At 54.5% G+C, this 25089-nt stretch overlaps 2 protein-coding genes and 1 long non-coding RNA gene across 7 annotated transcripts in view; 2 read left to right on the top strand and 1 right to left on the bottom strand.

The window, feature by feature from the left end:
- Window positions 1–13970, top strand: part of PEBP4 (phosphatidylethanolamine binding protein 4) — a 226450-nt gene extending 212480 nt beyond the window's left edge. For 2 of the 3 annotated variants that reach the window (XM_060653301.3, XM_060653300.3), the window contains one exon: window positions 1935–2232. In XM_060653301.3, coding sequence (XP_060509284.1) covers window positions 1935–2089 — 155 coding nt within the window. In that variant the 3' untranslated portion in view covers window positions 2090–2232. Of the gene's footprint in view, window positions 1–1934; window positions 12347–13741 lie in introns of those variants that run through there. The other variant, XR_013555053.2, reaches the window with a different exon arrangement.
- On the bottom strand, window positions 3646–12556 carry LOC144616111 (uncharacterized). Its single transcript, XR_013555054.2, has 3 exons — window positions 12283–12556; window positions 5075–5208; window positions 3646–3736 (listed from the first exon to the last, which is right to left on the bottom strand). It is a non-coding gene; the product is annotated as an uncharacterized LOC144616111 (long non-coding RNA).
- A 4958-nt stretch (window positions 13971–18928) lies between the features above and the next one.
- On the top strand, window positions 18929–24727 carry EGR3 (early growth response 3). Of its 3 annotated transcripts, none has more exons than XM_060653294.3 (2): window positions 18929–19604; window positions 20906–24727. In XM_060653294.3, the coding sequence occupies exons 1-2, from the start codon at window positions 19451–19453 to the stop codon at window positions 21913–21915; spliced, it is 1164 nt and encodes a 387-aa protein (XP_060509277.1). In that variant the 5' UTR covers window positions 18929–19450; the 3' UTR covers window positions 21916–24727. The 3 variants fall into 3 exon arrangements, with proteins under 3 accessions (XP_060509277.1, XP_060509276.1, XP_060509278.1); XM_060653293.3 differs by lacking the exon at window positions 18929–19604 and adding an exon at window positions 19611–19888; XM_060653295.3 differs by lacking the exon at window positions 18929–19604 and adding an exon at window positions 19907–20086.
- The last annotated feature ends 362 nt before the right edge of the window (window positions 24728–25089 follow it).

Here is a 25089-nt window from a genome sequence, read left to right as displayed (position 1 = left end):
GATATGCATGCATGTACAGACATACACACCTGCACGCACTTTCCCAGGCTCCCTGGGTGTGAAGGCCACCAGGCCAGTGCCTCCCCACCTCGCCTCCTGGTGGAAGACCCCACAGCACTCAGTTGCCCACCTGTCACCCAGCAGCCTACCCCCAGGAGAGACTCTCCCAGGGCCCAGCATCTCTCCCGAATCCGAGCATGGAGTCACCAGATCGGACCTGAGGGAGCATGAAGAGGCCCTTCGCTCCATCATTGCCCCTAAGAAGCATTCTCACTGGAACCCCATCTTGTGCCCCATCCTCCCATGTGAGCACCGGGGATAAAAATAGTCTCCCCTTATGAGGATTAAGTAAGTGTATGAATATGCATGGAGTTTCTGGCACATAGGAAGCGCTATATGGATGTGTTATGACTATTATTATTATTATTATTATTTGCATTATCCTTATTATTGTCTTGTTTCTTTGGATTAAAACATTTTTGTTTTCCTTGAAAACCTCTTTGAAATGCAAACATCCCCTGCGGGGTGGTGTGGGGAGGAAAGGATGATAAGTGGAGTAACAGCACATCAAGGGACTTGCTTTCTTCCTTGTTAAAAAAGGGTAGTGGGTGGGGGTACCTGGGTGGCTCAGTCGGTTAAGTCCAACTCTTGACTTTAGCCCAGGTCATGATCTCATGGTTCGTGAGTTTGAGCCCCGCGTCGGGCTCTGTGCTGACAGTGCACAGCCTGCTCGGGATTCTTTCTCTCTCTCTGTCCCTCCCTTGCTTTTGCACTCTCTCTCAAAATAAATAAATAAACTTAAAAAAAAAAAAAAAAAGGTAGTGGGTCCAGACAGAGGACCACAGGCGGGTAGATGGGCAGCTCTGCCCAGGCTGCAACCCTCGCCCCTGTGCATTAAAGATTACTCTCCTCCACCTGTCCACTGCCTAGCTCTGCTCCAGGCAAGGTCTTCCTTGAGCACTCCCTCCACTCAGGGAAGGGTGGTCAATTTACCCCTCACACACCAAAAAGAAAAAAATACAGGATGCCCAGTTAAATATGAATCTTAGATAAACAAGGAATGAATTTTTGAGTAAATTCCATGAGTATGTGGGACATACTTACAAATTAGTTGTTGTTTCTCTCAAATTCAGGTTACAGTGGGCATCCTGTGTTGTAGCTGGCAGTCATGCACAGAGGGTGCCTGAGGCCCAGGGTTTGGGAAACAGAGCGTGGGAATATGCTTGTGACCACTTTCCGCAGCTTCTCCCCAGTGCCCCGGGCTGCGCCCTCCTTGCCCTGCTTCTAGGCCTGTCCACACTTGCCCCAGAAGAGGCCCCTCCCCCCCACACACACAACCCCGTGCTCTCTCTCCTTGAGGAGCACCTGGGCACCAGCCGGGGACTTCTTAACCATACTGCAGGATCCAGGTGCTCAGGAGGAGGCAGAGCCCTAGCCACGTGCCCTGCCCCCCAACCTCAGCCACAGCCAGGGATCTGGGGAGGAGGTTGAAAGACTGACGCAGACACTGGGGCCGGCCTCAGCCCCAGCAGCTGGGGTGACCACGTGTGAAGACAAGAAGCCTTTAAGGCCTCAGTCTTGGGGTGAGGAGAGCCCGCAGAAAAAGAGAGGTGGGTGGAGACAGTGGGTAGCCCACCCAATGGGGCATCTTTCCGCATGTGAGAAGGCAGAGTCATGCCAAATAAAGGGCCCTGGGGAAGGAAACCAGTCCAGATTCACTCCTCATTGTTCCCTGGGGAGTAGTCTCTTCCCAGACACTCTGCTAACATCCAGCTAGGAGCCAGAAGCACCTGGGCACTCTGCCCCCCACGGCCCAACGGCCAAGGTCCTTACTTGCTGAGGCCTCCACGTCCTCAGAGCGGCCTCCCTGTCAGGCCCTGCCGCTCCCAGGCCATGGTTCTCTCTCACGGCCTTCCTCTGGTCTGTCCTTCCAGGCAATTGGAAGATGGACAAATTCCTGAACCGCTTCCACCTGAGTGAACCCGAAGCGAGCACCCAATTCATGACTGAAAATTACCAGGATTCCCCAAATTACCAGCCTCCCGCAGGAGGAAGCAGTGAGCCCACGGACAAACCCAAACAGAGTTAACTGCCGGCCAGACATCAGGCTTTGTGTTGCAGGTGTGTGTGTCCACAGTGCCCATCAGTGATGGTCTGGGCATGGAACCCCTTCTCTCCCAAATTAAAAAAAAAAAAAAATCATCCAGGGCTTACTGGCTGGATGTGTTGCTTCCTAACCTGTTCTCTTTCAAAAACTAAGAAGAAGAAATCAATCGATGTCCAGCACTAGGAACCTGGGGCTTTGCTGTAAATGCAAGTGTGTGGGGTGCGGGTGGTGCTGGGATATAATGGATAGGAAGTGGGGGTCCCTAGGCCTCACCTGTCACTGAGGCACTGTGTGACCTGGAGCAAATCACCTATCTTCTCTAATCTGCTTCCTCTGTTGTGAAATCGAGGTAGGAAGGAGAGTTGGGGCAGTTGGTTTGTCACCATGGTCCATTCCAACTCTAACAATTCAGCATCATTCATTGAACAGGTATTGGCACCAGGTATGTGCCTGACCTCTTCCACTAGATGCTGGGGATACATATGGGAACAGGGTAGGCAAAACCTAAGGCTTGCTTCATGGAGCTTACAGTCCAGGATGGGAGGGAAAGGTTCATCAGGTGACCACAACCAAATTACAACAAATGTGCCAAGTGCTATGAGGGCATGAAGGGAACTGCTTTGTGGTGGAGGGGGCATGGTCAAGGCTCAGGTGAGGCCTGTCAGAGGAAGTGGGGTTTAACTTCAGAGCTGAAAAGTGTGGTAGGGGTTAACTGTGAATGGGGATGGGTGCCGGAGACCGTGCCAAAGAGAGGGAACACTACCTCCGAGCTCCCGTGGCTGGCAGGGGCATGCGTGGCATCTTCCAGGCCCGTAGGGTGGCCACCTGGACAGATGGGCAAAGACCATGCCACGCCTCGCAGCCATGCTAAAGTTTTAAAGTGTACTCTGAGAGCAATGGGAAACCACTGAACAATAAAATAAGTAGATTGGAGGGGAAGAACGAGTATAATCTGATTTGTGCTTTCAGAAAACTCTGAAGAAACTCCCTGGTGTCTGCAAGGAAAGGATTTTCGTCCCCTAACTCCCCTGGATGTCCTCTGAAGGTCCCGTGGCTTTCCCACCCAGGGTCCCCTTGGAGGTACCTCTTTTGCTACGGTCTCGTTCCCAGGCTAAACTCAAGTTCCTCGACTCCCCCACCCCCAGCTCCAGTCCCCTCAGCACCCCCACCCCCTCACTGCGCCTCCACACTCAGTTTCCTTCCAAGAGTTAATAGCCCCCGCTCTCCTTGGCCAGAATACAGCAATGTCGGTGATTCATGTGTGCAAGGTGCCTTGAGATCCCCAGATGAAAGAGGCAGGCTGCAGCTGGACACAGGGCTGTTGCCTTCTTAGAGCCATGCCCCACATTAGCTGGAAGGCAGAGGGGCCCCGGCCAGCCACTCAGCCCAGCTGAGCATATCTTAACTAGTTGGAGGATTTTAGTGGTGGGGCTCTGAAGGACGAGATGAGGTGGGAGACTGAGGTTGTGAAGGGAACCGGACCATGCTTCCTCCCACCATTGATGGATTTGGCTCCCATCCAGGTGATGGACACTAAAGTCGTGTTCTGTCGAAGGGCCTTCTGATGCCAGCCCAGGCAGTAGGAACTCCCCGTTCTCCTCACCTTGGCAGGCAAGCTTGTCGGCAGCGCTAAAAGGAGAAGCAAAGGGAAGTGTCCATGTGCAGTGTCACGGCAGGCAGCCTCGGAAGGGACGCTCTGGGTGTGTGCGTGAACCTCACACTCCTGAGCCCTTCTCCCTGCAGCCCCCACCCCACCAGGCCTGGAGTGTAATTGGCAGCCCCCGTTGGTGCCCAAGGCCAGGATAAATAGCAGGTCAGCTTGCTAGAGCAGGCCCAAATCGAGACACATCCTCCCCTCTTCTGCTTTTAATTCCTTGTGGCTAGCATGTTTATTTTGGGTGAGGAAAAAAAATCGGATGTTTATCCTTCGAGGAAATTATCGGCTTGCTTTCCTTCCTCCCCCCCCCCCGCTTCTTTTCTCCTGGTTTTTTGGGCTTTGAGTTCAACTGCAGGAGAGACCCCCACCCTCCTGGCCCCAAAACGTGAAAAAAGAACAAAGCTGGCCCAGGCTCTAGGCTGAAGCCAGCCCTGCCAGATGGCCCCTGAAAGCCACGGAGAAGGAGGTCCAGTGTCAGGAAAGGGAAACCTAGAGGCCAGGGACACCTTGGAAAAGTCACCCTTGACTCAGTTCTCTGCCTGCACAAGACTTTGGGCCTCTTCCCCCTTTTCTTTTCACTGCCTCCTCCAGGAAGAAACAAAATGAGCATGTAGATTGCTTCGAGATCTCTAATGAAGCAGTTAAGAAAGATGTAAGGGAGCATTGTTAGTGAGCCCTTTGCAGGGGTAGGAGAACTGACATTATTATTATCATCATTATTATCAGATAGTGTTTGTTGAGCACTTTCTGCATGCCAGGCACTGTGCCCTAACAAGTGGCATCGCATTTAACGCATTCCTGCCCTGCTTCCCTGCCTTCACGCAGATTCTCTCCTTCCATTGTCACAACCTAATAACATAGCTGTTGCTCTTCTCATTTTATAGATGAGGAAACTGACATTCTGGTTAAGTTGAGGAACGCACTCCCTGTTCCGTAACTAGTAGCACTGGCATCTGGTGTTAACTTAAGCCTTCTCACGCTAGGTACTCAGAGATAAGCAGTGCTCTCATTTTACTCTCTGAGCTACATAAAATAAAGGCCAGACCTTCTATTTTTTCAGAAGTGAGGTGGGGCAGAAGGAAGGCTGGGAGTTTCAGAAGAATTTAAGGGGAGTCTCACCCAGCATCTTCCCTACCCCCAGCTTCAGCTATTCTAGACCAAGTGTGATTTGTGAGGAGGGCCAGCTCCTAGACGTTCACGGCAACAGCCTGGTCTGCCACCCACCCCCCACCACCACCTGCCCAAGGCAGCTACCCCAACGGTTTACCGCCCTCAATGCATTGAATCACCCGTCTCCCCAAGAAACTCACCTGTGTGAAAACTGCTCTCAGGGAAGGGAGAGACGTGGAAAAGGAGGGAAGGCCATATGGGAAGACTTCCCGGTGACAACGATGATGATAATGATGATGGCAGTGGTGGTGGTGATGGTGGGTCCAGGTTACCCCTGAGAAACCACGGGAGAGAAGGAAAGCCTGGTAGATGCTTTAAGTGGTGTAGTTTAAAACCTTTTCTTACTTAGCAGACTTAAATTCACATAGAATCTCTACCATTGATAGCTCTGTGACCTCAGGGAATTTACTCAACTATTCTGGACCTGTTTCAACTGCAAAAAAAACAAAAAACAAAAAACCAGTATAATGAAAAAACCATGGAAATAAGTGCCTTTCCTAAAGATCTGTTGCAACAGTTAAATGAGATAGCAGGCAAGGCACCCAGGCGCAGTGCTTGGCATGCAGGCTGTTGAGTAAATGCGTGTTTTCCTCTCCTTCCCTGCCTCCACTCCCCTGCTCTGCTCCCCACCTGGGCCAGAGCAAGTAGTGTGGCTTCGGGTAGTGAGAAAGAGCCACCCTCCCCAGATGAGAGTCCTTCCCAAGAGCCCCATCTGAGTCTCAGTGGCCCCAGGGAAAGGGCTGACTGCCAAGGGATCCTCAAGCCCCAGCCCAGCATCCCCCTCCCAAGCTCAGCGAAACATTGGGAGGCTCGGATCAGGGAAGACAGCCCAGTTCCTTAGCAACTAACAAGCATTTCTCTGTAAAGACAAAGACCCTTCACTCAGAATGCTCCTTCCTACCGCCCCCCCCCCACCCGCCTCTCCAGGTGTCTGATGCACTTTGCAGGAATGGGGCTAGGGGCTGCCCACCCCCTGCCCAAGTTTAAGGCCTTTGCCCCACCCTCCTGGCCATCCTGATATTACCTGTAATTATCCCACAGCACCTTTCATCCTGGTGCTAATTAACCTTCCCATTTACCCCCAGGAGCTGCTTGGAGACACGTGAGGCATGCATACACACACACACACACACACACACACACACACACACACCCTCCTGCATGTACATATATACACAAATGCCCATATTCCCCCTTCAGAGACCCTTGCTCCATTTTCAAGATTAGGAAACTAAGGTTCTAGAGAGGAGCCAATTCCTTGAGGGTTCCCATTTGCCTTCTGAGTACTCAGAAGGCAAAACAGGAGCTGAATAGTCTGGTTCAGGGAGAGGGGGACACAGGGTCCCCCTTAGCATCCTGGTGGGAGAGGGACCAGGAAAGAGAAAAGCCTTTGGAAAAGACTTGAAGAAAACTGAGCCAGGACAGAGGTCTCGGCTCAGTGCCACCTTGGGGCCACCAGACACAAGTTGTCCTGCTTAACACAAAGAGGACATTTCAAAGGGAAGAAAGGAAATATTTTGATTAAAAAAAGAAAGGAAGAGACAGAGGCAGAAAAAGAAGGAAATAGAAAAGAAAGGCATGGCCATCTGGTCGGATGTAGGGACCTGAATTTAGTACCATTCACTGCTGTGTGAGCCTGGACAAGTCAGCTGGCCTCTCTGGGCCTCACTTTCCTCATCTATAAAATAGCTTGGGATGGGTGTTTCCTGAGGTCCCCTCTAGCTGAAAATTCTGCAACTCTATGTGCCTATTTTGGGGAATGGTAGAAAAAGCCACTACTACTGTCCCTTTGGCCGGATAGGAGTGGGGATAGGTGAGAGGAAGCCACCAGAACCAGGGAGAACCTTGGGATTGAGAATAAAAAGGAGCCAAATGCATTTGGCTGCAGAAGTCCCTACCAGGAGGGCCAAACTAAAAGGTTTTAGTCTGGGGAGCTAAAGACCTTGGGATTTCAGGAGAACCTGCTCCCAGAAGCAACAACCAGCAACAGAGCTCATCTTCCCCAGATCCAGGCAGGAGGAAGCCCATTCAGAGAGCCTGGTGGAGGGAAGGTGGAGAAGCACACGGCCCTGTGTCTGCACCCAGTGGCCACAGAGCCTCCTGACATGTTCCAAATGAGGGCAGGACACAGAAGCACTTCCTTGATTCCTCACAAGCTGGAGTCTGCCCCACTGGCATAAGTCACCTGGGCAGGGAGCAGAGGGTTCAGAGGAAAGAGGCTGAACTTATCAGAAAGGCAGCACAGCAAGGCGTTGAGTTCCCACTTTCGTTTCCATTCTCTGAAGAAAATGGACAGTGGGCTTGACCCTTCAGGGCCTGGACGGAAGGGCAAACATGAGCAGCACCTTAAAGGAGTCCAGACGCCGTCTACCCACACACCTACACATTCATACACCCTCACCCACACCACTCACTTCACTCCCTCACATGCCCTCACGTTCGCTCATGTGCTTGCACACTCATTCACACACACACACACACACACACACACACACAGAAACAGCTGGATGTGCACTTTCGAGTCACCATAAAGCAGCAGATCCTTTACAGAAGGCAATGGACGTCAGCCATTCTCCAGCATCGATGGGGGCTCTGTTGTGCGCAAAAAAAAAATGGAAGAAACTGAAAAAGAAACCTAATGGGGCCCTGCTCACTGGAAGGTCTCCCTCAGGAGTCCTGTGATTGGGAGACCTAAGGACCTCAGCTCCGGGGGTAGGAAGGCGGGCTAACAAGTAAGAAAGGGAGAGGCGCTGGAGCCAGGAAGAAATAGGGCAGCCTGTGGAAGGTAGAGGGGGCTTGAGGAGAGAGGCCTCACAGGGCTGTGAGGGTCCTGAAGTAAAGCGTAAAGGCACCGGGGGAGACAGAAAACTGGCCGGCCCCTAGCCAGTGTCCCCCAGGTACACACTCACATCTGCAGTTCACTACCCTGGCCTCAAACCCTGGTCCACTGATGGACCTTGTGTGCATTTGCCCACAAGGACGCGGGTCACCATTGTCCAAAGCTCTCCTGTCTTCCTCCCCCTGCACCCCAAGAACCAGGCCAGCCCACCCATACATATACAAACGTGCGTGCGCACGCTTACACACACCTCTACTATCCGCATCCTGCACACACATACTGTAAATATACCAGCCCACGCAAAATCACATGGTGTATGCACCCGCTAGACACTCCAGGGTTTCAACTCTGCCAAGCTCTTTCTAGACATCATACAAGCTGTGTGTACATGTTGTTCAGCCCGGGCAGTTGTGAACATAGGATTCGCATGTACATGCAGTCTCCATATGTGCACACCCACATTGTTCACAACCTATATACACACCAGCCCACCAGTGACACGGACATAGCACCCTTTGGAGTAGACTTAGGACCAGACAAATGGATTTGGGGCAGTGGCTGTGGACGTTGTGCGTGTGTGTGTGTGTGCGCGCGCGCGCGTGTGTGCACACACGTTTGTGAGGGGTGGGGGGATTGGAGAAGGGTAAGGGGGAGGTTCTGGCAGAGGAGGGAAACCAGGCCTTCCCCTGAAGTCCACAAGGAAGGCACCCAGACACACACCCATCCTCCCAGTGGCCCTACCTCGCCTGCTGCCAGGCCAAGGAAAGGAGAAGCTAAAAGTGGCCAGTCTGAATTACTAAATTGGTCCTCAGCAGAGAAGGGGAAACGCGTCAGTTCCCTGGGGAAGTGGCCGAGCCCAGGGTGGCCACAGGTCCCTGGGCTTCTACTCCAATGGAAAAAAAAAAAAAAAAAAAAAGTTGCTCAAATAGATCTGACGCTTTGTTTTCGAACCCAAAATACCCTGTGGTGGCTGCCGGAAGTGTGACCGCGCGGGAGGGAAGTGGGGCAAGAAGGGAGGGTTAGTTCGAGTTTCCATTGCGGCGACTTTTTCTTTCGTTTGGGGTCTAGAAGAAGCTCTCCCACCAATCTGAGAGACGGTTTGTACAAGAGGGGAGTGCAGCTCTGAGATTCGGGGCTGGGGTACCCACAGCCACAGTCACCCTTGGCCCACTGCCATTTCTTCCCCAGAAGCTGCTGAAAACTACTGCGTCCTCTGGAACTGTCAGAATTTTATCTCTGGCCACCTGGTGGCAGGCAGGAAAGCTGACCCAGGGAAGAGGGACTGATGCTGGGGGCAAGGGACCAAGTGACTTTGCCTTCAGAGACCTGACCTTCTTTAGCGGACTTTGATGTAATTTTTAAAGCAAAGATTGTACTTATTCAGAATTTTTCAGAGGGCACACAATAAAGTAGCCAGACTACAGCACAGACCCACATGTTCTAATTTCTGACTTTATTATCAGTGGCACTGAAGCTAGCTCCAAAATGCAAGGATGGGGAGAATTACTACATAAAACAGGATCTCAACATGTACTCCTCCTCACGCTCTCCCTTTCTCCTTATTTTTTCTCATATCACCTACCACCACCTCCTATATTTTTGCTATCGCCCATCCCCACCCTAAACACTCACTAGGCCTCGAGTCTCCCCACAGCAAGGACTTCCCAATTCCTGACACATAGTAGGTGCACAACAGATCCCTGTCAAATGTGGACAGCAATCGGACAGAGGGGCAGAGTCATCAGTTTGTTGCCTCACAGGGACTTGTTAATTCAGAAGCACAGAGGCCTGCTACACCTGTAGCAGGATAAGTGGCAGTAGAGGGGGCTGGGAGGGGGGGCACATTAGGTAAACAACGCACAATCAGTAGTGGGTGCCTGCCTTTCTGGAACGTTTGGAAGGTGGGAGGGGACGCTCATCGCAGGATGACACAAATAAATGTAAGAAGATATACAGGATTGTGGCAACCTAGAAGTGGAGTTTGGTTATCACCGGGAGGGGGTGTCACAGGGGAGGCTTTCCTGAGTAAGCGGGCGCTGAACTATCTGTCCCTCGAGGACATCACAGTCTAGGAGAAAACGCAACGCGGTGTGAGAGGTAGGGTAGCGTAGCGACGGGATTGCTTCTGGGGAACTCCGAGGCCACGGGCTCCTGGCCCCTGGATACGGAGGATTCCAACCGGTGGCAAGGAGGCCCAGCGGCGCCGCTCTCCGCCAGGGGTGCCTGTGAACCCGGGCCGCAGTTCAGAGGCAGCCGCGCGCGCCCTCGGTCCCTGGGTGCTATTTACCAGCCTTTAATGACGGCAGGGTAATCACCTTAATGAAAAACTCCCTCCGGGCTCGGTGCAGCCAGACTGTGATGAGGAAACCGGGAGGCATTCCGGAGCCGCTGGTGACTCACGCTGAGTGTGCCGTAAGCCGGCCTGCCATTGGGCGCCAGGGACTCCCGGGTCCCCTTCCCGGCTCCACCCACCACTCCAGGGCCGACCCTGGGCTCATCCTGGGCCTGGGCCGGCTCTCGTGGGCCAAGCCACCACCACATCTGATTCGCCTGGCCAGGCCCATGGCGGAAACTCCTTTCCCTGCCCCTCCCGGGTCTCCAGCACCCCCTCCTCGTTCATGATCCGGGCTCCCCAGCTGCCTGGGTTTGGGAGGGGGCCACCCTGCGATGTGTTCAAGGCACCCCTGAAGATTCTGGGCTCTGCTGGGCTTTGTATCCACTCTCCTAACCAGTTTCAACACCAATGCCTCAGTTTCCCCGGGCTGAGTAGCCTCAGCTCAAGATGCTCCACACCACCCCCCACCCTGCCCCCGGGTGGCTGGAGTATTAATTACAGTTTGTTCCTGACTTTGAAGATGAAAAATGCCAAGGATCATTACCACTCAATTAACGGGGCTATTACCACTTGAGTTTATGTATGATTAATCCTACCCCGCCCCCAACCTGGGGCCCATGTTGCCTTGGACTCCCTAGGCTCCTTCTTTCTCCTGGATTTCACACCTGGAGTTATCCCCCTTTCCTATCTCTGCTCATAGAATCAGGAACGGGACCTGAAAGAGTGTCTGGCACATTCATTCTCCCACAAATATGTATGGAGCACTGCTATAAGCCAGATTCCAGCTAGGGATAGAGCAGTGACGGTCACAGACCCAAGCCCTTGCTTTTCTGGACCTTACATTCTAGAAGGTGCCAAACATCTGATGGGATCTAGCATATCCAGGCTCAGTACTGTCTCCCTTCTCTCCCTCTGCGGTTCCTCATCCATCTGCACAACACGCCATAATCAGGCCGGGGCTAGGCACTCTGAGAGACAGAAGTCCTGGAAGGACAATGCTAATGGCTTCTAGTGTCAGAGATGAAAAATATTAAGTTGATAGGAAAATGAGGGAGGGAGAAATCACAGCCCTTGGCACAGAATCCCCCTCCCCTACTCTCCCCTCCTGTCTGCTCCCCTCCTCACTATGGGTCTCAGCCCCTCCTCAGGGCCTTAATTAAGCCCCCCTCCCAGTCGGGCCTTCCCCTCTTCCTGGACAAGTCCCTTCTATACGCCCAAGGTGGTCCTTGCCCCTCTGAACCCCCTGCCTGTGCCTCCTTTGGGACGCTTAGCAAGATTGCTTGGGCACGCTCACTTCCACAGAGCCTCACTCCTCATTCACTATAAGCTGCCTGCTCACTGACGGCAGGAGCTCAGTCTCAAGTCTGATTCCCTCCACAAACAGTGCCCAGGAAGTGCTCCCTAGATGTTTGCCTCACTGAAGCAAGAGAGCTAAGTCCCAGGCCTAGAAGCACTCCTGACAAAATGGAATTGTGGTGGACAAGGGGTCACCCACTGTGCAGGGGGCGCTGGGGCAGTAGAAATGAAAGGACCAGGTGGGAAGGGTCAAGTGGATCAGACCACTCCTCCAATAGACCATGTTTCAGAATCACCAAGGTGGGCCCTTGAACTGGATCAACAAGTTCTTACAGGGGCCCCCACTGGGGCAGGCCCAAAGACGACTGAGTTCAGTCTCTGCCCTCTGGGAACTTGGATGCCATCTCTTGTCTTCCAGTAACTTTCTGGGTAATCTTGGGGCAAATAATTCTAAACATCCCAAATAATTCTGCAGTATCTGAGAGAGAAATATCATGCCCTTTATCTTTTGTCCATCTGCCCTAAGCCCTGCCAGGGAAGCTCATGCCATCAGCCAAGCTGATGGGCAGACTTCCAATGGGCCCCAGCTGGCAGGTATTGTTCCCCCATCCCCCAGGGTGACAGGACAGAGACCGATGGGGCAGCATCAGTCCTTTACCCCAGTGGCTATAAAAAAGGGTTTCATTTTCTAGGACAGCTAAGGCATGACAAAGGTCAGGAAGCCCTGCCTAAGCCATCTTGGTGAAAGAGGATGCCAATACAACTGAGGAGCTCAAACTCAGGGCCCAAACGTCATTAACTGCTTTTCCCCGGATCCCAGATTTTTGGCTGCATGGAACAGCAAAGAAGAACCCAAGAGTCTATCCCCAACTCCTCACCTTGATGGATGAGGCAAAAGACCCACTCGTCTGAGGCTGAGGAGGGTCCTGAGACAGGGAGCTGGTAAGAGGCAAAGATCTAAAGACCACAGCTCTCTGGTTTCCCAAAGGTTTTCCTTACAGGGCTGGGAGGAGAGGAACCTGCCAGCCTCTTGGATCCAGCACCTGGCCCACGGGTGAATCTGCAATCCAACAAGAAGCTGCTTGTGTGGGGGTCTGTGGGGGGAGAACCTATTCTCATCTCTCTCCTTTTCTCTCTCACTCTCTCTTTGCCCCCCCCCAACTGCCTCCCCCCCCACACACACACCCCCCATCCCCTCGCAGTCACACATTTTCTGGTTCATTTCAGATGACAAAGTTCCTCTTTCCAAAAAGTCCCATCCCCCAAGAGTCCTTTCTGCTAAGACACCATCCCTCCCACCTGAGAAGGGGGCTGTCCCACAGTGGCCCCCAGGGGCAGAGACAGGCTCTCTGAGCACATGACTCCACTTACCTTCCATGAGCCCCTAAGCTACCACAGCAAAGTTCCCATTACAAGGCCTCATCCCCTGACCTACACCTCCTTCTCTGCAAGGATCCCAGACCAAGCATTACAGAGCCCCAGACTTGGTTAGGAATGCTAACCCAGCCCCTCCCAACCCTTTCTACAATGGAATCTGAAACTCAGGGTTAACGGGGCTGGGAAGAACTTAGAGGTGAGTTGTCTGGTCCAGTTCCTACCAGAAGCCCAGGAATAAGAGGACCTGGTCTAAAGTCACATAGATCATCCATGGCAGAACTCAGAGTCCTGATCCCAGGCCAGGGCTTGTACTTTCCACTTACCCATATAGTAGGTTTTTTTCAAATCTTGCCTTCTACCCAAGACCTTCCTTCCCTCCCTGCCCCGGCCTGGCCCTAAAGTCTCATCCTCTTGACCCCTGTGGCAGTTACTCACAACCTTGGACCTGTGCCTAAAGATGGGTCTCCAGGACCACTTGGGCCCCTTCCCAGCAAATGTTACTTTGTGGCAAGACTTTCTCCCTTTTGGTCACCAGACTCGCCCCAAAATTGCTGGAAGCTTGATCAAAAACCACCCTGAGTCAACATGACTATAATAAGTTACTTTGAATTGAGACACAAGCAGGTGTTTAAAATGGAAGCGCATGGTTGACGCAGAGAGGCCCCTGTGGTCTCTGAGACAACCTAGGGTTACGGGACCTGAGCTCAGAGTGGCACAGTGGCCATTCCACCTACCGAGAGCCCCGCGGAAACACTGCCCACCCGCCCCAATCTCCCTGAGTGCTGTAGCCCCCCGACTCTCCCTGAAGTCGGGGCTCCTCCCCTACCCCATGCTGTGTCGAAGCTGGTTCTGGGAGGCACCATTCCAGTTGATCTTTCTTCTCCCCTTCACCTTCTCCATAGACTGTATATACATCCATCCTGTTACCCACCTCTGCCATCTCATTTCTTCCTCTGACAGCCACGATGGGGACAAAGGCTGGAATGAAGAGCAGTTGCTTGGAGTCACAAAGCCCTGAGTTCAAATGTCAGCTCAGCCACTTCCTGGCCTAGTATCCTCCAATTAACAATTCAGACTGTTTCCAATGCGTTCATCTTTCATTTTTTCTTTAAAAGCAAAATGTTAAGGGGGCAGCCCTAAAAGCCTTTTCACTGGGTTGTTGTATAGAATAAAGACAATGCTTAACCGACTGAGCCACCCAGGCACCCACTAGAATAAAGACAATGAAGTATGTCCACAGGGCTCCCATGGTCCCATCTTCTGTGGCTTCGGGAGGACCACCACCCTCAAAAGTCTTCATGGCTGTCAATAATATTTCCCCTCCAAAAGCTTCTAGGCAAAGCCCACCTAGCCTCAGCTGACTGCCATTATCAGACAAATGGCAATGACCTCTAGAATGCCAGGGAGGGCTGGCCAGGGAGATTCCACCCATGACCCCTCCCCTGTGAACATCCTGTGGGGCACCCCAAAATGGAAAGCAACTGAATACCTTTGAGACAACTGTCATTCCAGAGCAATCCCACCAGGATGGGCCCTTAGACATAGGTGCCTGGAATGATGTGAGGAACCGCAGACACTCTCTGTAGCCCAAACCTCCCATTCCTTGTAGTGACAAGGGCCTGGTAGTCCACAGTCAGACCTCATTCCACCAGCATTAATGCACACCTACCATTTTCCAGGCATCAGGCTAAGCACTGGGCTTCATTCCTCTGGGTTATTTGTTACCCTCTCTGACCATTTTCTTTTAAAATGCAAATGGCTCCTGAGAAGAGCAGTACAATAATTGCTAGCACCCCAGATTGGATTAGCTGGGGTGGGGGCGGGGGTCTTGTAAGACAGGAGAAAAGGACTGGATATCTTTAGTGAAAGGGGACCTAAATAAAGTTCAGAAGTGACTGCGGAATTAAGGAGCAAGACAGAGCAACAACCTGGCCTTTTCCAGGGGTGAATTTCCAGGGCCACATCTACTCCTTCCTTTATCCTTCCGCTAAGACAAACACACCTGTCGCCCCCACAAGCAGTAGCAGCCCCCACAAATGTAGCCGGTGAGGCTAGCTGGGTTCTGTGGGAGAAAGCAACCAAGGGGCGGCCTTGGCCCCACTGCAGAGGGGCCGGGCCTGCCTTTCACCATCTCCAGGCTGAGGACGCCCTGAACCAGTGCCTACTCGCTCCCCGACAAGTCCAGGGCTTGGAGTTCAGGTAATTAGGCCCTTGGCAATCTCACCTGAGCCTGCCAGTAAAACTGAGACAATCACCCTCAGCCCCTGTTTAGGAGGGAGAGAGGAAAGAAGAGGGGGGAGGGAAGGAAGAAAACTTTCCTTCTGTACTAAACTCAAGCCTTGGCAACCAGAAGGGAGAAGGCCATTCCATTAGTCTATAAGCAGCCATTCGAAACACCCCACACCCACTTCATACCCAGGGTTGTCCTCTCCTGCCACAGAACCCTGGCCTCTGTCTGCCACCATCATCCAGGGTAACAGGGGGCACCTAGAGGGGCTACAACCTGAACAGGAGCCAGGCAGTGAGGACCTATGCTGGCAGAGAGAGTCTTTCCCCCGTGTGGCTCCTTCCATGGCAAAGGAGGGATGCAAGAGTCCGCCACCCCACCCCAGGAGCCAGAGCCACCCTCCAAGAAAGTCTAGAAGGATGCTCCAGAGTGTTAAAGTGCAGATGAGTGACTTCGTTATACCCTGCCTTATGTCACTCCTGCAGAGTGAGGACCTTTTTTTCAAGCATCTCTAAATTGGCAGAGTGCCCAGCGGGTACCTGGCGCACAAACAGGACTTTCTTTTCCCCCCCAAATAATAAACTTTAATACTTCTTGCATATGATCACACAGCTATGGGATACCCGGCCCTTTTTACTCCCTATATCATATCCATATCCTATATCCTTATGCTCACTCATAAGAGGGGAAAGCATTTTTCTGTCACACGGTAGAGTCGGGGGAGAATATAGTTCAACAATATTGCCGTTTATGGAATGCTTGCAAGGGGTCTAGCATAAAGACTCTATGAGGATTACCTAGCTTAATGCTTCCTAAGGGATAGGTACTATTCCAATTTACAAACAACCAAACTGAGGCTAAGAAAGAAATTCAGAAATTTGCCCAAGGTCACACTGAAGTTTTAATGAATACTTATTTAATTGAACTGACGGCTCCCATTCTTTATCAAGAACTAGGAAGAAGGATTGGGCGCCTGGGTGGCGCAGTCCGTTAAGCGTCAGACTTCAGCTAAGGTGGTTATCTCCTGGTTGGTGGGTTGGAGCCCCGAATCCGGCTGTGTGCTGACAGCCCAGAGCCGGGATCTTGCTTCAGATTCTGTGTCTCCCTCTCTTGCTGCCCCTCCCCTGTTGGCTGTACTCCGTCTCTCTCTATCAAAAATGAATAAACATTTTTAAAAATGTTTAAATAAAAAAATAAAAAGGAACTAGTAAGAAGGAGGGGAGAGGCAATCTGTGCCCAAAGACCCCTACCCAACCTCACCAACAGGTAAGCAGGGGGTGCAGCCGGCCGACGAGCTCTGCTACTCGGGTGCAACAAGTCCAGCTACCCTAAAAGTGTTTGAGGGCCATCTCTGGAGTGGCAACACTCCTCCACAGCCTCTGGGGTCCTGGAAGCTTTCAAGGATCCCAAATTCTCCCACTGACTCTGCCTTTCCTAACGTGGGCCCCCATCGAACAGGACTAGGGTTTCCAGCTCCTTACTCCCCTCGCCTGGGGAGAGGTCTCAACAGATGGCGAGGAGGTGCATCAAGGCAGGGTCCTCCGGAGTCGAGCCTGACAGCCTGTAGGTCTCCGGCTTCCTTCCCGCCACCCCCGCAGGCTGAGCTGTGCCTCGCGCGGGGAAACAAGGGCACTGCAGTCAATGCTGGGGCCTGCCGCACGCCCAAGGCCGCGGACCTGGTGGCGTCTCCTGGCCCTGGGCAGGAACCCGCAGAGACCCCTGCCACCTCCCGGTGCACGCTTAGCACAAAGCGCCACAGAAAAGGCCAGGTGCGGGCGTTACTCGCTAGTCACCGCGGCTCCCGGCCTCTCGCTTACTGCCAGGCTCTAAGGCCAGAGGCCCGAGCCGCTGGCTAATTTTTCACGCCCCCCAGACCGCCTCCCTAGGTGACGCTAGAGTCTGTGCGGTTCCTTTAAAGGCTGCGGGTTCCGTTCCTCTTTCCTTTTCCACTGGATGCCAAAATATGCAAATCCGGGGACCGGAATCAGCAGCCAAATCGAGGAGAAGGGGCGCGGCCGGCGCGTCACCGGATCCGCTCCTTGTATGGCTCTTCCCGGCTTGGCCCGCCGCCCCGCGACCCTCCCTGCAGCCGCCCGGGCCCCTCCCGCGCCCAGCCGGGCTCACACTGCCGCCCACGCCCCCGGGCCGGCCGCTCGCCCCCCTAGGGAGGGAGCCGGGGGCGGGAGGCGCTGCATGCCCTGATTCCGGCCGGAGCCGGGGACCGCTGCAGAGCGCTCTCCCTCCCAGCGCCGCGCAGGCGGAGGAGAGCCCGGGGGCTCAGTGCCTCCCCTGTATAGGTGTGGGGAGCCAGGCGGGAGCGGCGGCAGGGGCGGGGTGAGGGGGCTCGCGGGCGGCGGGAATCCCTCCTTTCCTAAGAACCGGAGAAGATCCGGGGGAGGCCGGGCCCTCCCACCCCCAGTTCTCCGCCGAGCGGAGGGGAGGGGAGCGAGGTTGTCATCCACCCCCACCGCAATGTGCAGCTCGGGAGTTCCTCCCACACGTCCCCGGCCCGCGTGGCCCTCCCACGGAGTGAGGCCCGGGGATCCTCTCTTCCTCCTTGTCAGCACTCCCACTCCCCCTGAGAAATGCACGTTCCCCCAACCCCGACTCCCCAGTGGGGGGGGGGGGGCGGGGGGGACACGGGATTCACCGCGCCCACACGGCCACCGAGGAGGGAATCCTCCCACGCCAAGCCGGTGCCGGTGTGATTCGGGGTCGCTCCCCCACGCTCCCTTTCTCTCCTCCCGCTCTCCCGCGGCCCGGCCGGAGCAGGCCTTTGGGGAACGTAGCAGCCGCCCCCGGAATCTGCTGCCGCTCCGGGAGGTGACAGCGTTCCGGTCGGCAAACTGGAGGCCCTTGACTGCGGGGCGCCGGCAGGCAGCAAAGGGGACAGCCCTGTGGAAGGCGAGGGGGAGGGTAGAGAGAGACTAGAGGAGGTGGTTCAGAGACTGTGGGTTCGGCAGGCTCCTGCTGCAACTCAGTGGCGGGCCCTTCGCAGGCAGCAATAGACAGGGACTGTGCCTGGGCCTGCTGGGCCCTCCTGCCATCCCGTGGCCAAAGGGGGTGTTTTGAACCGTTAGAGAATTATCAGGGGTTTGGTGCACGTGTTTCCTGTTCCCTCAACTCCATTCCTACTTCTCCACCACCCAAACCGCACATCCTCGACCCCAAAAGTGCGGGTTTCTCGCCTCCCGCGCAGCCGCTCTGCAGCTACGAAGCTCGCGGCCACCGCGCTCAGCTAGGAGTCAGCGCAGGGTCAGGGGCCCGGGGAGCCGCGGGGTGTGGGCGGAGAATCAGAGTGAGGGCAGCTCGAAAGTGATCGGGATGCTGGATCAGCGATCCCTGACACGCTGGAATCCTCCTCAAAGGGACGCTCTCTCTCTCAGTCTCGGGCAGGGTCCTAGATACGAGACTCTAATGCGGCGGGAGCCGGGTCGAAGCGCACACCTTCCGGGTTCCCCAGAAGTTCCCAGGTTGCAAAGGGACCTCGCCCGGTGTTTCCAACTCCCCTTCTCCCTGCTTGGGGTGTTGGGGGCCACTTGCAAACAACTCCATCCCACCGCCCCGCGCGGTACCAGCGCGCTCTCCTAGAGCGCACCTAAAATAAACACACTGGCGGCTATTGCTTTTTCCACCCTGCGCTGCGCGCTTTACGCTTTGCGTGCAGTTGCTTCCCTCCTTCCTCTCTCCTCTCGAATTTTCCTTCTTTCTTCTCTTCTATTTCTCTCTTTCTCTCATTTTTTTTAAGATCCGCGAGCGTTGCGGGCGCCGCACGTTGGCTGCGGCCCGCTTCCTGCTTTCTAATGTTCCATTGTGAGGAGCTTCCATTGTGACGTCGCGCCCCTTCGGCTGGGCTTTGTCTGTCCATATATGGGCAGCTACGTCACGGAGCTTTCCCGGGGCTCAGATAAATAGGCTGGTGGAGTTCCCTGGCTGGGAGCTTTTGGGCAGCAGTGAGCTTGCTAGGAAGCGGCGGGGCTGGTGGTGGTGGTAGCAGCGGCAGCAGCAGCGGCAGAGGCGGCGGCGGCGGCAGTGGCGGCGGTGGCGGTGGCGGATCGGGGGGCGGGGGGGCCGCCGGCGCGCATCTGTTTGTGAGATCAATACTGAGGCCGCTTCCAACCCCTCGGGCCGAGATTCCCCCAGCCCAGGCCCACCCCCACCCCCCGCACACGCCCCCCCCCCCCAGCCTCTTTAAGGCACCAGCTGAGGCACCCAAGAGGATTACCCCCCTTTGCCCTCTCTCCCACCCACCCCAAAAAGAGAAGATCCCCTCCCCTGGCCCACCCCTTCCCCTCTTCCCTCCCCCTCCCCCCGAACTTTCCCTCTCGCATGCTTTTCCCCTGCACCACGGATCGCCTCTCCGATGCCGCTTGCCTGGAAGCTGCGTTAGGAGCGAGCGGCGGCGGTGGCGGCGGTGGCGGCGGCGGCAGCTCGGGAGTGCTATGACCGGCAAACTCGCCGAGAAGCTGCCGGTGACCATGAGCAGTTTGCTAAACCAACTGCCTGACAATCTGTACCCCGAGGAGATCCCCAGCGCGCTCAACCTCTTCTCTGGCAGCAGCGACTCGGTAGCCCATTACAATCAGATGGCTACAGGTAAGGGCGGCGGGGAGGCGGCGGCGAGGCAGCGAGGAAGGAGAGGGAGAGAGAAGAGGAGGAGGGAACGAGCTATCGATGGATGGATGGATGGGTGGATGGATGGATGGTGGATGGATGGATGGATGGATGGAGAGATGGGGGGCGCGCTCGGAATTTTCCAGGGGGCGAGTTGCTTTTCCCACCCACTCCTCCCGCCCTCCCCGATCGGGAAGGCTCGGTTGGCGACGCCACGATAGAGGCTTCGGTTCTCCCGGGTGGGGGCAGCCGCCGACCAGAGGGAGGTAGGTGCGAGCGGCTCTGGGGTTCTCCACTTAAGGGGCGCGATCGCCAGGCTGCGCGCAAGGCGTGGTGCTATCGCCCCCTTTCCCGGGAGGAGCCCAGCGTCCCTTTCACCCGCGCTCCCCCCCCCCCTCCTTACTCCCTCAGCCTCCCACCCGGGATGGAGCCATGTGCGGCGTGGAGTCCCCGCGGTGGGAGAGGTACTGCGACGCTGCCTTTCCGGGGCGTTCAGCAACGCCGTGGGGGTGTGGGGACGGCGGGGAGAGGGAGGGGGTCCACCCGCGCGGGGGCCGTCACGGGGGGCGATCCCTTGGCCGTAGAGCTTGGGAAGAGTGGCCACTCCCGCCATAGAGGCACGGGCCGGTTTTCCGCCGCCCTCCACCCTCACTAGCTGAGGCTGGGCTTTCTCCCCCCCAGCAAGAGCCGAAAGCTCCTTCGGGCCTGGAGAAGGCTGGGGCCCTGGAAGGCTGCGGGAGAGCTCCCTTTGCGGGCAGAACCCCTCTACGCGCCGAGGACAAAGCGTCGGAGCGCTCCGGGTCAGCGACCCGGGCGCGGTGCGCACTGGGGGCTTCGTCGGGGCAGGAAAGGCGCGGCGTCCCGGCGCGGACAGGGCTAGGGGAAGAGGCCGAGTTGTGTGCGCTAGAGAGCGAGAGCCCAGCGCGCTCCGGGTCTGAAACTACCTGTAGCTGCAGCTACCTGCCCGCCCCACCTCGGAAACAACAACAATGCTTCTCGCGCGCGCGCGTGTGTGCGTGTGGTACGTGAGTGTGTGCGCGGCGTGTGCGGTGTGTGTGCGGCAGCCACTCCACACCCCGATCCGTAGTATTTTGCTGTATCCAGGTTGCGCCCGGGAGCGCGGCACCGCCCGCTTTGCGCCGGGGCGCAGCTGTCCTCCTACCCCATGCGCTGTTCACTCCACCCGGCCGCACCCTCCACACCTGAGCAAGGACCCGGGCGCCCCGGTCCGGGAGCCGTCTCGGCTTCACTCACCCCTCCCCTCTCTTCCCCGCTCTCCGCAGAGAATGTGATGGACATCGGTCTGACCAACGAGAAGCCCAACCCGGAACTCTCTTATTCGGGCTCCTTCCAGCCAGCCCCCGGCAACAAGACCGTGACCTACTTGGGAAAGTTCGCCTTCGACTCCCCTTCCAACTGGTGTCAGGACAACATCATTAGCCTCATGAGCGCCGGCATCTTGGGAGTGCCCCCGGCCTCAGGGGCACTCAGCACGCAGACCTCCACGGCCAGCATGGTGCAGCCACCGCAGGGCGACGTGGAGGCCATGTATCCGGCGCTGCCCCCCTATTCTAACTGCAGTGATCTCTACTCGGAGCCTGTGTCTTTCCACGACCCCCAGGGCAACCCTGGGCTCGCCTATTCCCCCCAGGATTACCAATCGGCCAAGCCGGCCTTGGACAGCAACCTCTTCCCCATGATTCCTGACTACAACCTATACCACCATCCCAACGACATGGGCTCCATTCCGGAGCACAAGCCCTTCCAGGGCATGGACCCCATCCGGGTCAATCCGCCCCCTATTACCCCTCTGGAGACCATCAAGGCATTCAAAGACAAGCAGATACACCCGGGCTTTGGCAGCCTGCCCCAGCCGCCGCTCACGCTCAAGCCCATCCGGCCCCGCAAGTATCCCAACCGACCCAGCAAGACCCCGCTCCACGAGCGGCCCCACGCGTGCCCGGCGGAGGGCTGCGACCGCCGTTTCAGCCGCTCGGACGAGCTGACCCGGCACCTGCGCATCCACACGGGCCACAAGCCCTTCCAATGCCGGATTTGCATGAGGAGCTTCAGTCGCAGCGACCACCTTACCACTCACATCCGCACGCATACGGGCGAGAAGCCCTTTGCCTGCGAGTTCTGCGGGCGCAAGTTTGCGCGCAGCGACGAGCGCAAGCGCCACGCCAAGATCCACCTCAAGCAAAAGGAGAAGAAGGCGGAGAAGGGGGGTGCGCCCTCTGCGTCCTCGGCGCCCCCCGTGTCCCTGGCCCCTGTGGTCACCACCTGCGCCTGAGGCTTCGGCCCCCAGATCCCCACTTTTCCCCTCCAGTGTCTCCCAGCTGCTCGCCTGAAAGCAGCGGGAAAGCTAGCCACGGAGGCGCAGGGGCCGCGCCCTGGCCTCTCCATGGACGTAAGGTCCCTTGTTCCCCTTCGATGTCCCCCGTTTCCACCCTTTCACACCGGCCAACGGTCGGGGGCCAGGGCAGGAGGCGCCCTCCCTTCGCTGCCCCCCCCCCCCAACCAAGGCGTGGGGGCGGAAAGGTGGCGTCTAGCCCGCTTTGTTCAGTTCGGATCGTCTTGATCCTGGGGCCGCTGGGCCGCGCCAAGGACCTGCGGGGGACTGAAGGCGGGGCCCGTCCAAGCCTCGCCCGACCCAAGCACCTCACGGTTCCCCCCACGTCTCCCTCGGTTCCCCCTCGAAGACCCGAGAGGGGGAGGGGGTAAGGAGCGCACCAAAGCGCAGAGCTTGCTGCCCGCCGCACGCACGCGCGCCTGCGTGCGGGGATGCGCGCGAGTGTGCGTGCTCGCGTGAGTGTTCTGTGTGTGCGTGTGTGTGTGCGCGCGCGCGCACACACGTGTGTGTGTGTGTGTGTGTGTGTGTGTGTGTGTGTGTGACTCTTGAGCTGAGCTGGGCTGTGTCCACCCCAAACTCTTCCCCACATCGGGTCCCCAGGCCGCTGGGGGAATGTCCCAGGTTGGGGGCCTGCACGTGGCCGGATGAGACGGTCTTCCATCTGCTCGGAAATAATGTTTCTTACAGAAATGCCTCGGATGCCGCCGCCGCGGTGCTGCTACCGCCGTTTAGGGTTTGGCCTCTCAGCACCCCTCCTTTTCCGAGCGCTTCCCTCTTAGGCCTCAGGGCAGTTTGATCTGCGGGGAGAAGGAGCGGCCATCACTAAGCCTGCCTTTTAACCAACAGATTTCCTCAACCCCACTTTTTAAACTCTACGTTCCTGAGTTTGCCCTCTGCCCTTTCTCCCGCTCCACTCCCTTCCCTCTAAGCCTTCTCCCATCTCTTTCAAAATCTTCTTCCGGAAAGGCAGGCCTCAACCAGCCACCTTTTACCATCTTTTTGTTTTCTCTCGCTCATACCCATTTCTCCTCCCGCCCCCCCCCCCGCCCCCCCCAGTGATGGGAAAGCAGGCTCATGTTTCATCCTTTGCCATCCCCAACACAACAGGTAGAATTCAGATCTATGTACTGGGGTGTGTGTGTATGTATGTAGGTGTATATACACACATATATACATATATACATATATACAACATACATACACACAATAAAATCTCTAAGGTACTTGGCTATCCAGTGCAGTGCACCGGCATAAAGAGAATTTGTAGGTATATAAGCTTTAAATGATTTATTTTTTATGAAAAATGTAACTGATGAGATTGTATCTACATAGGTGTGTGTATGTATACATGCACATATATATGTATGTATGTATACCCACATATACACACATGCACTCATCTCTGTCCAAATTTTCCTCAAAGATATGGGTATTTTTGCATTAATCCATATTGCTGAATGAGGCATATCTTTTCCATACCCCGGTCTCACCTACTCCCCACCCTACCTCACCTCTTCTCAGGCACCCCCTCCTCCCCAGCACTTCCCCCCACACAGGGGTGACTCTTTTGGAGTAGTAGGGAAGGTTGCTCTCTGACACAGCTTCCAGCACAGTCTTGACTGAATGTACTGTTCCCTCTTAGCGTGTGGTCACTGAGCTGCCCAGAGAGAAGGAACAAAGGTCTGGAGTTTACAGAATGTCTGTTTTTAAAGTCACTTTATGCGTTTCCCACTTTTTTTTTTTTAAGAAAAAAAAAAAGCACCGGGTTTTTGTTTTGTTTTGTTTTGTTTGTTTTTTGGGTTTGTTTTTGTTTTTTTGGTTTTTGTTTTCTTTGGTGGTGGATAAATAATACTAAAAGGAGTCTAGTGAAAGGGACAAAAAAAAAAAAAATCAAAGAGCAGGGGGCTTGTGAATTTCCAGGTACTTGGACTTTTTGTAGAAGGAGAGAGAAGAGGACGAAGTTTGCCAGGAGGGCCCATATTTTTTCAGCTGAAGGGTAAAATCTTTCTTTGCAGAGACAGTATTTTGCTGAATACTTTTTATAATGTGATGATTATTAAAAACAAAATTTTTGGTCACTTCAAAGCTGGAAGGAGGAATCAAATATCCTTTAATATTTTTTCCTTGCTCCTTCTGGTTTATGCATGCCACTGCATGATCATCTGAGTTTTCCTTTGTTTTAATAAAACTGTTCTCAGACATTTAAGCTTAAACTAAGAGAAAAATAACTTTGTTGCCAAAAGGTTGTGCTATCCAGATTTTTTATATGTCTGCATGTTTTAAAAAACAACAAAAGAAAATGCACTCTAACTTATGTGAACTGAGAGAAAAAAAATCAGGTTTTAAACAGGAAAACCTATGGGGAATGATATTTTTTGAAAGACTTTTGTATAAAGTTGAGTACTTAGAAAAAGACAAACCAGATGTAATATATTTTGTGGATGTTTTTATTTCTTGGATTTATAGTACCTTATACTAAGGTTAACAAAATATGCTTGATATTGTGAAAAGGTGAAATTCTTCACCAATATTTCATTTGCTCCTTTGTCACATTGTTATGCCAATATAATATAGTTAATGAAAACAGCATTTTTAAAAACCGAAATATTGAAATGGTGTAATGTTGTACCATTTGCACTGTGAGCAAATGCTAATACAGTAAATATATTGTGTTTGCTGACAATCAGCCGGCCTATAAATCTCCTTATTTTATTTCTTGTTTTCATAGTATAAAGTTTTGGTTTGGCCTGTTTTTTGTCTCGTTTTGTTTTTGGCTGATGGTTGGCTCGGTAGCTTCCTATGCCTGGTTTTGCTGTGATTGCTCTGTAAATTCAATGTAAAACAAGGAATTTGGCGATGTTAGAAGCTGGTCAGAATTTTGCGCGCTCCGGTGTTTCAAGTCCAGTGTCGAGTGTTTACTGTGGTTCTAGGAGGATAGGATTCTCCTCCACCCTTCTGGGAGTCTCACACCGCCAGAGAGATTAGGCAGATCAGATAAACTCATGGGAATCAGGACTAGTGACTGGAAACTTCTAGAACCTTTCTTCCTGATTTCTAATGGGTATTGAGGGTGGAAGGGAGGGGATCTTCTGGCTTATGAACTATCTCTCTCGA

Source organism: Panthera onca, chromosome B1, assembly GCF_046562875.1.
Source record: "Panthera onca isolate mPanOnc1 chromosome B1, mPanOnc1 haplotype 2, whole genome shotgun sequence".
NCBI classification, from domain to species: Eukaryota; Metazoa; Chordata; class Mammalia; order Carnivora; family Felidae; genus Panthera; species Panthera onca.
This window is presented reverse-complemented; position numbering and strand designations above follow the sequence as displayed.